This window comes from Aotus nancymaae, unplaced genomic scaffold (genome assembly GCF_030222135.1).
Source record: "Aotus nancymaae isolate 86718 unplaced genomic scaffold, 86718_ANA_hifiasm-v0.15.2.pri h1tg000029l, whole genome shotgun sequence".
In the NCBI taxonomy this organism is placed as follows: Eukaryota; Metazoa; Chordata; class Mammalia; order Primates; family Aotidae; genus Aotus; species Aotus nancymaae.
The window spans coordinates 54259381-54271767 of record NW_026988442.1 but is presented as its reverse complement, the minus strand read 5'-3'; the positions used below and the strand labels follow the sequence as shown (position 1 = coordinate 54271767).

Below are 12387 nucleotides of genomic sequence, written 5' to 3'. Positions count from 1 at the left end.
TCTACGAATTTAGCTCCAGTTCCTGCCCCAGGTTCACAGAACATAACAGAGCATTAATCATCGTGAGGCATAAGGAGATTTTGCTAGTTCCCTCTGACTCCCTGAGAGTTGTGTGAAATGTTTTGCTTAGAGCCTCCATTACAAGCAATTCAGAAAACACTCCATTTGCCCATCCCAAACAGAGGTAGCCCCCTGCACGTTCCCTTCTTCGGGGAAGCCCAGAAGAAAGAGAAAAGGAAAAATTATGAATATGAAGGTAATGGCAAATGGAAAGACTTCTTCCCAGATGGCACTTTCTTTTGGTTACCAATATTTAACACTCACTATGTAGTATAATTTGTGATAATTTGCTAAAAAGACTATTCTGTGTGTTAGGAAAAGTAAAAAAGTTTGAAGAGAAAACAACACATACACGCCTATTTAGTAAAAATTAGGTATTTTGGAAAAATCAAAGTGTTACAAAAACTACATTCATATTGGGTAGAAATTTGATGTGAAATCCCAAACAAAACTTTTCTTTGGTACTGATAGAGTGATCATCTTAGAATTGCTTCTTGATAAGCACAATGAAACGAGAAACTTCTATAGACATTCCCCCGAATTTTCTGACTGAGAAATCATTAGACATAAGGATAGGGCATCAAAGAAAACTAAAAAATATCTCCTAATGAATTAATAGGAGTATTATAATAAAAGTGAAAATAATTAATGGATCTGCTGGTTGGAGAACTTCTCTTTGAAGATAAGAAAAGTGGCATAGATCAGTGATTTTAACAAAGCTCAGGTCTCCTTGACCAACTCGATCCAAATTTCTAGAGATAGGGTCTAGGGATCAGTACTTTTTAAAGTGCCCCTGGTGATTCTGATATGTAGCTAGAGTTTGGAATCACTAGGATAGATGAAAAAGACTTTTTTTGTAGAGTAATGATTCATAGATTCAGTTGGGAATCCAAAGGAAAATTTTCCAGGTCGTGAAAGCAGTCTTGGCAGGGTGAAACAGAAAGTGTAATAGAATTTGGAAGAAAAGGTGTATGACAGTGTTTGTCAAACTTTAATGTACATGTGAATCACACAGAGTTTGTTAAAATGCGGATTTTGATTCAGTAGGTATGGGGTGGAATCTAAGATTTTGCATTCCTAACAAGCTCCCCACGTTTGCTGATGCTACTGGTTCACTGACCACACACTGTGTAACAAGGGACTATGGGTAAATTCTTGCCTCACAAGAAAAAAAAGGACATGTCCTTTTGCTTTGAGATTTTTAAGCTTGTTCTGAAGTAGTAAAGTATACTAACACTATGGAATACTTTATTTTTGAAACTAGTTGTATATGACCCAGTAACTAATTAAAAATCTGTTACTCTGGATGTTTTTGAGAAGGAAATTAATAGTGTTTTGTTCCACTGTCTGAACAGTTAAGTTTAATTCAACAACAGAATTTGTTAAAACTTAGGGATTCAAGAAGGATATTTGAGATAGCTTGCATCAGGGGATTCGCAGTCTTTCTAGTGGGATGGAAACTTAACTGTATTATGATGTGAAATGCTATCTACCAGCATTAGCATGAAGCAAATGCTTTAGGAACACAGTGAGAAAGAAAATTAATACTGACCAAGGAGAGAAGATGCTTGGAAAAGCGTTCATGGAAGAGGTAATATTTGAATTGGACCATGAAGAAAAATGGGAATTTTGATAGGTGAAACGTGGAAGGCAGGGGAAGGATGTTTAAAGGACAAAGGCATGAAGCAGGGGTTCTTAACTTTGGCTGCATCAAAGATCACTTGAGAAGATTTTAAAAATATTTTAAGTCTTTAAATTTAAAATACAGAGTGTCTAAATTAATTGGTGCCTTGTCACCAGTAGTTGTTTTCTTTAAAGCTCCCTGGTGATTTAAATGCACAACCAAAGTCAGAGTTAATAAAGATATAGAGAGGCAAGGCTTGGTAAAAAGTTTTGAGGTGTGTGGAATGAAAGGCATGTGGAAAGGCCAGGCCACATCCAGGATTACAGGATCACACCTGTAATTCCAGCACTTTGGGAGGCCGAGGCAGGTGGATCGCTTGAGGTTAGGAGTTCGAGATCAGCCTGGCCAACATGGCAAAACCCTGTCTCTACTAAAATTACAAAAAGTAGCCATGTGTGGTGGCGGGCACCTGTAATCCTAGTTAGGAGGCTGAGGCAGGAGAATCACTTGAACCCAGGAGGCAGAGGTTGGGGTAAGCTGAAATTGGGCCACTGCACTCCAGCCTGAATGACAGAGCAAAACTCTGTCAAGAAAGAGAGAGAGAGAGAAGAAAAGAAAAGAAAAGAGGGATAGAGAGAGAGAGAAAGGCAGGCATGTGGAGAGAAATGGGAGTAACAAAGAACAAAGCAGTGCCAGATGGTTCTTGGCAGACATGTTGATCCACTGTGGTGTGGGTGTAGATACCTTGTTATCACTAATAACTCAAGTGGCATATAATTACTACCCAAATAACCAAAAGCTACAAACGATATGCTTCATAATTATGAACTAGATTGAATTAAGGTCATTCATACAGCCATCATCAGCTCACTGTCTTGCATTCTATGGTATTTTACAAAGAAAGAGAGGAAGGACTAGTGGTCTAGCTAGCACTGTTGAGATGGGGGTTTGGGCCAGGGCCGTGGCCCCTGAGGTGGAAAGAAAGTGGTGTATTCAGCACGGTTGGTGGAGTCCTTAATGGCAGTGCTATTCAAAGTGGTGTCCACAGGCCAGCAACATCAGCACCAATGAGGAGCTTCCTAGAAATGCAAATTTGGACACATATCAGCAACCTGCTGAATCAGAATTACCAGAAGAGGAGTCCATGAAGTGTCTGGCTGATTCTTATGCATGCTAAACTTTGAGAAGGTAAAATAAAATACAAATAACTTACTCAAGGTTGTACAATCAGGACATATATGGTTGAACTTGTACTGGAACCCCAACAATTTGAATGCAGAGACCAGTAGCTTACATTACATAGCCTCCCATGCAAAGAAATTAGATGACCATTACAGTCAGACAGAACTGAACAGAAATGGCTGTTTTGTAATTTACTGGTTGTTAATCTTGCACAAGTTTCTCAACTTCTGTAAGCCTTGGCTTCTTTGTAAATTATTAATTTTACCCAGCCCATAGAGCAGTTATGAGACACATGAGTTAATGCATTTGTTATATGCAGTTTTCATGTCATTTTCATGCTTAGTGCATGAAAGTAAGTGTGAGCAAGTATTAGCCATAATTATTGTTATTATTATACTACGTTGCTTCTCAACGAATAATTTAACCCTAAAAGAAGGTTTATGTTCAGACTTTCTTGTGAGCTTTCTCTCAAAATTTTTTTATATACTCTTTGTGTAATTTTCTTTTTTCAGAAAAAGGTTTGTTCATGTTAAAAATCCTTACTTGGATTCAATGGATGAAGACATTCTCTATCACTTGGATTTGGGAACAAAAACACACAACCTACCAGCAATGTTTGGAGATGTAAAGGTAAAAACATTTCTAATTTCAGGAAAAATGATCCAGTTTTCTCTACTAATTTTTCTTCTTACCTTCCCAAAATAATCTATATACCTTTGGCTAGTGAAGTCCCAATAGGAACTGAAGCCACACTCATTCTCTGAAACAATTTGGAATGTGTATATCATGAACAATCATTTCCACCTCAACAAGACATAAAGGTTCCCTAATGAAATCCAGTGCAAACATGTTATTTGGCTACTCTGGTCCCTGGAGATAAATACAGTTTTATTGACAATACTGCCAGGTGTTGAGAATTCATTATGTTTTAACAGATTCGGCTCACTACTTAACATCTACATTTATAGCTGAATCTCACTAGTTCTCATTTTATTAAATCATAGAAATAACTCAACAAATAATTTAACCCTAACTATCAATATAATATTATTTCACTTCTGGAAAATAACCATTATCTAATATTTCATATTATTAAGACTTTTGTTTCATAAGAAATATTTCATAAAAATTATTTATCAAATACTACCAGAAAATTGTACTTCTGCATTATTTATTTTATCTGATATATATTTTAATTATATAAGCAATTTGTGTTCATTATTTAAAATAGGGAATACAAAAAAGAATATGGTTTTTAAAAAACACCCAATAGTCCTGCCACCTAAACATAGACATGATCAACTGATTTTTTTCTATCATTTTTGATGAATAGACTTTAAAATGGTTGTAATTATATAACTGCATTCTGCACTTTATCATTTAACTTTACGTCATTAACATTTCTCCATATTACATTCTTTTGAAACATTTATGGGTGTCAAATGGTATACCACATATTACAATGACTACTATTGACTTTTATGTCAAAATATTTTCCACTATAACCAGGACTCAAATGAACATTTTTGTACCTAAATATTTTTTTACATTTAGGTCAATTTGCTTAGGGTGATTCACAGAAATGGTCAAAGAGACTGAACTTTTAAGGAACTTTTGTTTTCCAAAAGACTATATCTATTTACGGTTGCACTAACGGAGAATCTTGCAGTTTTCGTCTGACTTTTTCATTCCTTTAGCAACTACAAGAACAAAAATAAAAGCTTCACATCTACTATTTCACGAATATCTGCACATTTAGCTCTCTTACGTGGGTTTAGCAGATATTAACTCTCTCCATAAAACAAGGAAATTATGTTCAGAAAGGTAGAGGGTTACAGTTACACTATAGAGTGGCAGAGCTGAGACCTGGACCAAGTTTTTCCAAGTTCAATCTCTAGGGTTTTTGCTCACTGCACTAGGTGGACCCTTTGAGTCACAGTAACTCAAGATAGTCTGTAATTATTTAGTTTTAGCTTTTTCACTTACCCAGTGGGTCAAGAGGCAGGTAAGGAAAGGGGAGGAAGAAGAGGGGGAGGTTAAAAAGGAGGAGGAGGAAGAGGGTGGAGGTAGAGGAAAAAGAAGGGAAGAAGAAAGGAAGGAAGGAGGAAGGAAAAGAAGAAAAGAAGGGAAAATGAGAAGAAATAGATCTATGATGTTTATTAACAGTAGGTGCTGAGTGGCCTTCTCCGGCTCCCTCTCTTTCAGGAAGGAAGGTGTGAGGGTGTGGGTGAGTATCCTGGCAGCGAGGTGACCCACCCTTTCTTCGCTCCTCTCCAGGCTGCGCTCCTTGCCTTTGTGTGACCTATCTCTATCTTGTGCTTCATTTTCTCAATGTAACCTCTTCCCCTGCTGCTGTGTTGGTTACTTATGCTCCAAGAGTCATTGATCAAGGCGGTCTTTAATACTCAATAATCAGATTGTACCAGAATTCGAATGTTAGATTTGAGGTTCACGCCTCACAATAATTATCCCAGAAGCTTGTTAATTAAAAGACTTTTCATAATTAAAGAACTAAGGCACATAGCTGGTTAATAAATTTAAAAGACTTGAGATAAGTATTTGAGACAGAACGTGATTTATTATCTCCATATCTGGGTGTCTGTCTCTCCTCTACCATTTATGGAGTGCTTTCTATATATCAGACTCTGTGTGGCACATGCAAATGGTACATTCAGTCCCCACAGCAACAAAAGTAGTCATTATCTCCACTTTACAGATGAGAAAACCCAGGCTTGAACATACAGTGTTATAACACATATATAATATATGTTTGTCTCTAATAGGCACGACACAGCTGGTAAGTGAAACAGCTGAGATTAAACCTTAGGTTTCTCTGATGGAAAATAGTAATGGCTCTTTCTCTGTTCAAACAAAACAAAACAACACAAAACCCAAACCAAAAGCACTATGTTTTAGTACTTGTTAGTACTTGTTTAGTACTTGTTAGTACTTGTCTAGTACTTGTTTAGTACTCCAAGTATTCGTTTCTGGGAAATCAATTGGATGGAAAACTTTGTTTTAGAGATAAAAATAAGGGAACACTCATGTATCTATCTTGCTCTCTCACATGCACGTGCATGCACATGTGTGCACAGGCACACACACACGTGCACACACGCATGCACACACACACACGCATGCACACACACAGTTGTCTCATTTCAGTTATAATCCCAGGAACTAGACCTTCATATCTCTGCCTGACCAGATTTTGTTCAGCACTTATTCTCAAACACTGTCTGTCATAACCACTATCCAACCTTATACATTCACCACCCACGTGGTTGTGGAACCTCCAGTAAATTTTGGATAAAAAGACATGTTCTGTGTAAAACGTGTTTTGTCCCATCAGAGAGCAACTCTACTGATTGAGCCATTTTGCTGAATAGGAGGCAAAAGTGTGTGTGTGTGTGTGTATGTATGTGTGTGTGTGTGTTTGTAAATTGAGGAGCAGGGAACATAGATCCAAATGATCAAAACTGGCCATTTAACCTAAACTAGAATTTTTTCAAGGCAGCAGGTAAAGTCTGATTTGTTCTTATAGATGGTTTCCTCAGAAACTTGCCGTCCTCCAGCCATATTCTTCCCTTTGAATGAGAACATTCTACATTCAATTTCTTGACTCCCTTAAATCCCAGGGCAGCAGTTCTGGCTAAGAAAAGAGGACATAATCCATCAGTACCTGAAAACTCAGCCTTGTCTTCACAGAGATGATAATCATTATTAATAGCATTATCTTCAAATAAATAACTCTGAGTGTATAAAGTTTAAACTTTATAGACTCCAGCAATCACTTCCATTTCCTTTATATTCTTACCATATCTAAAAAATTTTGCTACTTGCTACTGTGAAATCTCAGTAGCTTAATACAGTTTAAGTTTACTTTTCACTCGCATTAGGTGCAAAGTGGGTGTTCCTGGTTGATGGACAGTTTTCCTACAACTGGAAATTCAAGGACCCAGGCTCCTTCCATAATTGTTACTCTTCTTCTTTCAAGGCATAAATTGCTAAGTTTCCCAGTGTGTCAACACCTGTCCAGCAGATAAGAGCGACAGTATGTAGGGTCACCAATACGGCCTCCTTGTAAGATGGGAGATTTCTATGGGCTAAGACTAGAAATGGCACTCTTACTTCTGCTCAAATTCTAGTCGCTGGAACTTAGACATATGACCTTGTCTAACTGGAAAGGAGGCTGAGATGTTAAGTTTAGCTGGGTGCCCAGAAAGAAGGGCAAACAGTTTAGGTAAACAGCTAATCAATCTCTGCCATACTCACTAGAAAGAATCAGACAATTAATACGTATCACAGAGAATCCTTTGAAGTTATCTATTCAGTATCAACATCCAAATGTGTATTTTATAAAATCACTAACTAGTATCCTCTAATTTCTCACTAGAAATTTCTAGTAATACGCAAAATTATTACCTCATAAGACCATGTAATATGCATTTTGAAGGTATCTATATTCTCTTGTTAACATAGAAAATGCATAAAATGTAATAGACCAGATTAATACAACATGGCAAAGTTAAGACTTTTAAGATACTGGGGATATCTAAAGCTGAGTTTTTTTCTGGCAGTCATTAGGCAAAGTCCTTAACATGTTATTGTAATGCCTCTGACTCCTTGCCAGTGTGCTTCTAACTTCTTTGATAAAACCAAGACAAATGATCATTTTGTTTGAGACAAAAACACAGTAAATGTCACTTAAGGTCAATGTTAGTTGGTGGTCTTCAGCCATATTTTACTTCTCATTAAAGCAACCGGACTGAAAATTGTGTCCAGAGGTGATGTTTAGTGAGTCTGGTTTAGGAGTAAGGAAAGCTTTAAAAACCAAGCTGCTTCTGTCTGTTCATATCATCTTTATGTCTCCAGAAATATTCAGAAATTTCTGTTGATTACAGCAATATCTACAGTTCAAAGGAGAATTCAAACCACAAGCTATTCTAACATCTGTTTTGGTTTTATGGTCAATCTGAATAGTTGTAATTTACATTCACTGGCACCACACAGTGAGGTTATTTTCAAACTACTGTATTGTGTTAAAAAAACCATTTCCTTGGACTTAGATCATGAGCCAAGTCTTAACTATCAATACCAACAAAGAAGAAAATTCCATGAATTCTCAATAAAAAGTTTAAAACTCAGGTGAAACCATGGTCTTAGCCTCTTTTCTACCAGTCTTTATGGCTGACTTCTATTTCAGGCTTCTATTAAGGCTCCATCAGGAAAACTCATAAGAAGGCAGAGAAAAGACAACATTAAGGGTAGAAGAGAAGCAGAGGGCCTGGATACAGGGCTAATTACACCCCATAATTGAGAATGAGTGTAGCTCAGAAGTGATTGCTAAATGGAAATAGAATGCATCATGTAATCAGACCACCCAATAGTTAGAGTAAATCATTTGTGAATGGGGCCTTCTGTTCTATAACCTCAGTTAGGTATTTCATTAGACAGATATTCTTTATCCCTGTGATGGACCTTGTCAGCCCTCCCAATCCTGTCTAATGCTGTCCACGTCAGCCAGATATCACCAACTGCCTTTTCCTTACTAGAGGACTCAAACCAGCTTCATTTGTACTAAATTCTATAATATAGGAACAGTAAGCAAACTCAAAAGCAGGGATAGGAAATTGCTATGTGATATAAAAAATAATGATCACCATTTGTCCAACACTGAGAAGGTATCTGGATTTGTGCAACGTCCTTTGCCATATGCAATCTCACGTTCTTCTTTCAAAACTCTTTGAGGCGTACTGTGTTTTTCCTATTTTGGACAAGGTCTGAGGCACATAGATTATTTGTGTGTCACTGAGCAAGCTACTTACTCACTGATGGGGTTGGAGTTCAAAGCCAGGTTTACCCAACCTCGAAGGGCAGACCCTTCACTATGTTGTCTTCCCCCTCTCTGCATTTTCTCCACCACTTACTTCAGAATCCCAGAGGACCTGGCTCTTGCCACGTTGCGGCGGCCTGTGCTTCCTCCTGAGTGTGAGAGTCTGCCACTGCTCACCTTCTTGTTGCGGACCCCTGGCGCTTCTCTGCTCCTCTCCCTGGCATCCACTTCTGCCATTCCTGGTCTCTGGGGCTAGCGTACCCCTAAACAGACTGTTATATGAGTAACTGCCATATAACAGATGAGTATTACCATCTTCTATTAGATTCGACACCCTTGATTGCTACACCTGTCCTACTTTCAGAGAAGATAAAATGTGGATAAAACAAAAACAAAAATAAATCACTGGAATTGACGCCACAGGGAGATCCCACATTTACAATAATAAGGCTTGTTCCGTGAGAATTTCTTCTGAATAAGAAATTGAAAAGTCTTGATATGATTCCTCTAAAGTTTTAAGTTCACACAGTCCATTTCACAATAAAAATTTATGATCGGGGATTGGAAATCAGAAAACATACCTAAAACTGGTAGTTCTCCTTTTGCTCTCATATCACTTACATGCTGTGGCCTCAGAACTTACATCCTAAGCATATGTCATGGTAATGCCCAGCATTAGGCTGTCTATGTCAATTTAAGATGCTGGTTGGTGTTCACTGTAAACAAAAACACCAGGAAATACCTCCTCGAATAATATCAACATTTATTTTGATTTTGTGATTTTCTTTACTAATTTAGTGCATAAAACTTTGCATCTGTTGCCTTATCTACAGGTTGATGATGCAAATTAGCTAATTCATGGAGCATAAACCATGACATCTACACATGCTCTTAAGTAAATTAACTAAAATGTAAAATAAAACATTAGAGTTGAAAGCTGACCAGTGGTTCTTACCCCAGTTACTATGGCAGGCTCTTGTTTATTTTTATTAACAGTTTGTCTGCGTTGGTGGGAGCCCAAATAGAATGAAAGCATTTGCACTGTTTATGCAGAAGGAGCTCAGGTTGGAGGAAGCTGAAGAAGACATAAAAGATATCTGTGCTGGGACAGACAGATATTGTATGTACAAAACCGGACCTGTGCTTGCCATCAGTGTAAGTATCCATGGTTGCATTTCAGCTAGTCATTGCAGGCTAGAGAAAAAAGTGGGAACTTTTACACGTAGAGGTTCTTTTTCCCTCCTGCTTTGCATTCTTACACAATTAAACTGGGTGTCCAGGTATGAGTTCATTGTTGGAAAAAGCCCCTAGGGCAGAACATAGCATGCAGCATCATTTTCATTTATTAGTTACCACGTAGGTATTCAAGTTAGGGGGAAAATCCTCAAAGCACCCCTTCTTTCTCTTTACTTTGTAACTGATTAACACCCCTCACCCCTCCACCGCAATTTTTCTTCCTCTATCTCTTATCCAGCTTTGGGAACGTCGAGCTTTTACCACACAGAGGCTTATTTTCAGGACCGCTAAAGTGCTGCTGTTTAACACTATAATAAGCTTGCTGAAAAGCTGCTAATGCATTTCTACTGAGCTCTTATGAATTACTCTGCTGCATTTAGAATATGTGAACAGTTATGGAAGCACACAGTGTCCTAAGACAAAATGAACGGGGGACGATTTGCAGTTCTAGGGAACATGCAGACTATTTCCCCCTTGGACTCAGCTGGGCACACACTTATGAGGGCACATGTGCATAAGTATCCAATTTGCCTTCCCATGCTTGTCTCTCTGCACAGGGTGTATTCTGAAGCAACAACTCGGAAGCCATCACATTTCTGGGCAGTGCAACCCTTGTAAGAGGCACAGGCAGGCATGCCAGGGGACAGGGGAAGAATCTCCTGCACAGGGTGGCAGTTCTAAGAAACTGAGTTGTAAGTGGCTCCTACCCCAGGGAATAGGCATCATCCATTGATTGTCCTATAGTGTGGACAATCATGAAAACCCGGGAATAAAGAAGGGAAAATTATGCAACACCAATGAGGCAGCTAAATTGATCTCCTCTCTGGGCCAAGAATGCCTGAAACTTGCTCAAATGGGAGAATCCATTCACTTATTCACTTGTGCATTCAATAAACCATTACAGAATATCTACATTAGAAGGGAGCTGAATATCCACTGATCTTGGCAAATTTTTTCTTACCAACATTTGCAGGTTTAGATTACAACTGTCCTATTTTGTCCAGTAAATGGAGGACAAAAAAAAAATAAGTTTCTTAAAAATATGACACTACCATAAATAAGCAGTAAAACTTCACAGTAAGAAATAAAGCAGCAGTAGACCGATCCTGCTGTCCTGTCTGGGAAAAAGACCTGAAATATGTGTCATGCCAAGGTTAGCCAATTAGAAACGGCCTTACTAGGCAGGCAGGGGATTAACAAATTGTGATTCCTTCTTTGAAAATTCTTCCTCTTCAGTAGTGGTTGAGTGGGGGGTGTGTGTGAAAGACAGCACAGCAAGTCTATTTGTCATTTTATCAACACGTCACATAATAAGTGACAATCATTAACTTATTAAATGTCTGAGTTAGAAGGAATCTAATAGATCAAATAATAATTCATCTTCTTAACTTAAAGGTAAGAAAAAATAATACTTAGAGAGTTTATTCATTAGTCACAGAGCCAGTTCCAAAGTCCCAAACTTGTTAATCTTGAATATACAAATCAATACAAGTTCAATTCCTGGCTCCAGGAGGCTTACTAAGCATTTGGAAGTCAGGGCATATTCAATGGGAACCAGAAATGGGGAACCCAGAGGTTTGAAATTTCCACAGCTCAACAATCTTGATAGGAGGAGGAAGCTCAGGTGAAAACATCATGGTCATGGCTCCAATGGTTTTCCAAAGTCTTTGTGTCCAAGAGTAGGACACACTGAGGAACACTTTTGAGTCTCTGCTGTTATGTCAGGAATGAAGTTACTACCAGTTTCAAACTCAGTTCCAGTTTCTACAAATTACAGAATGGAAGATCTTTCTGGAGAGTTATTGTGTAGCCACCAGGAGTTGCTAAATGCTCTAGCCTAAGTCTATCCCTTTACTGGTGACATTGATTCTACTGTCCTAAATACTAAAAAAAATAACAGGGCTATGGTCATGATCTACAGTAATTTAAACTCCCATCCATGTTCAGTATAAGTTTAAAATTGTTAGGTGGGGAATCTAACCCATGTTTCTACCCTAGTACCTTTCAGAGCACACAAAATTAACAGCAAATGAAATGGATTCACTATTTCATTTAGTATGGTTGAAAAGGACTGATGATTTGGCAGCCAAAATTATATGTCCTTGAAATCAAGTCAATCTTGTAAAAAGCTCTTTTTCAAAGGCTCATCATGAAGAGACCAGTGGGAAGATGGGAAATGGCACCACCCTGCACACCTGTACACCTGTACACCATGCCATCCCACCTTCTGCTCTTGATGATGAGGGCTGAAGTCAACAGAAATGGAAGTGAGATACCTCCCTCTGATCTTCACAGACGGACACATCCATCAGCATGTCACGTAGGCGTCAGTTAGGGATGACTTACGTTTTCCTCAGCATTGGCAAAGTCTTAATGATTATGTAAATTTATCTGAGGGCCGTTAACTTGTAATGAAGGAAGAAAATATGTCCTGCTCATGTATCACTTT

The 12387-nt window shown here is 38.2% G+C and overlaps 2 protein-coding genes across 4 annotated transcripts in view; one reads left to right on the top strand and one right to left on the bottom strand.

Moving 5' to 3' along the window:
• Positions 1-12387, bottom strand: part of CCDC148 (coiled-coil domain containing 148) — a 459375-nt gene that overhangs the window by 140353 nt on the left and 306635 nt on the right. The window lies entirely within an intron of this gene.
• UPP2 (uridine phosphorylase 2) overlaps positions 1-12387 on the top strand; it is a 33711-nt gene that overhangs the window by 886 nt on the left and 20438 nt on the right. The window contains exons 2-4 of one of the 3 annotated variants that reach the window (XM_012454895.3): positions 2733-2872; positions 3379-3496; positions 9699-9857. In XM_012454895.3, the coding sequence (XP_012310318.1) occupies positions 3419-3496; positions 9699-9857 (237 nt within the window). In that variant the 5' untranslated portion in view covers positions 2733-2872; positions 3379-3418. The remainder of the gene's footprint in view (positions 1-2732; positions 2873-3378; positions 3497-9698; positions 9858-12387) is intronic. The other 2 variants (XM_064382743.1, XM_012454894.3) reach the window with 2 other exon arrangements.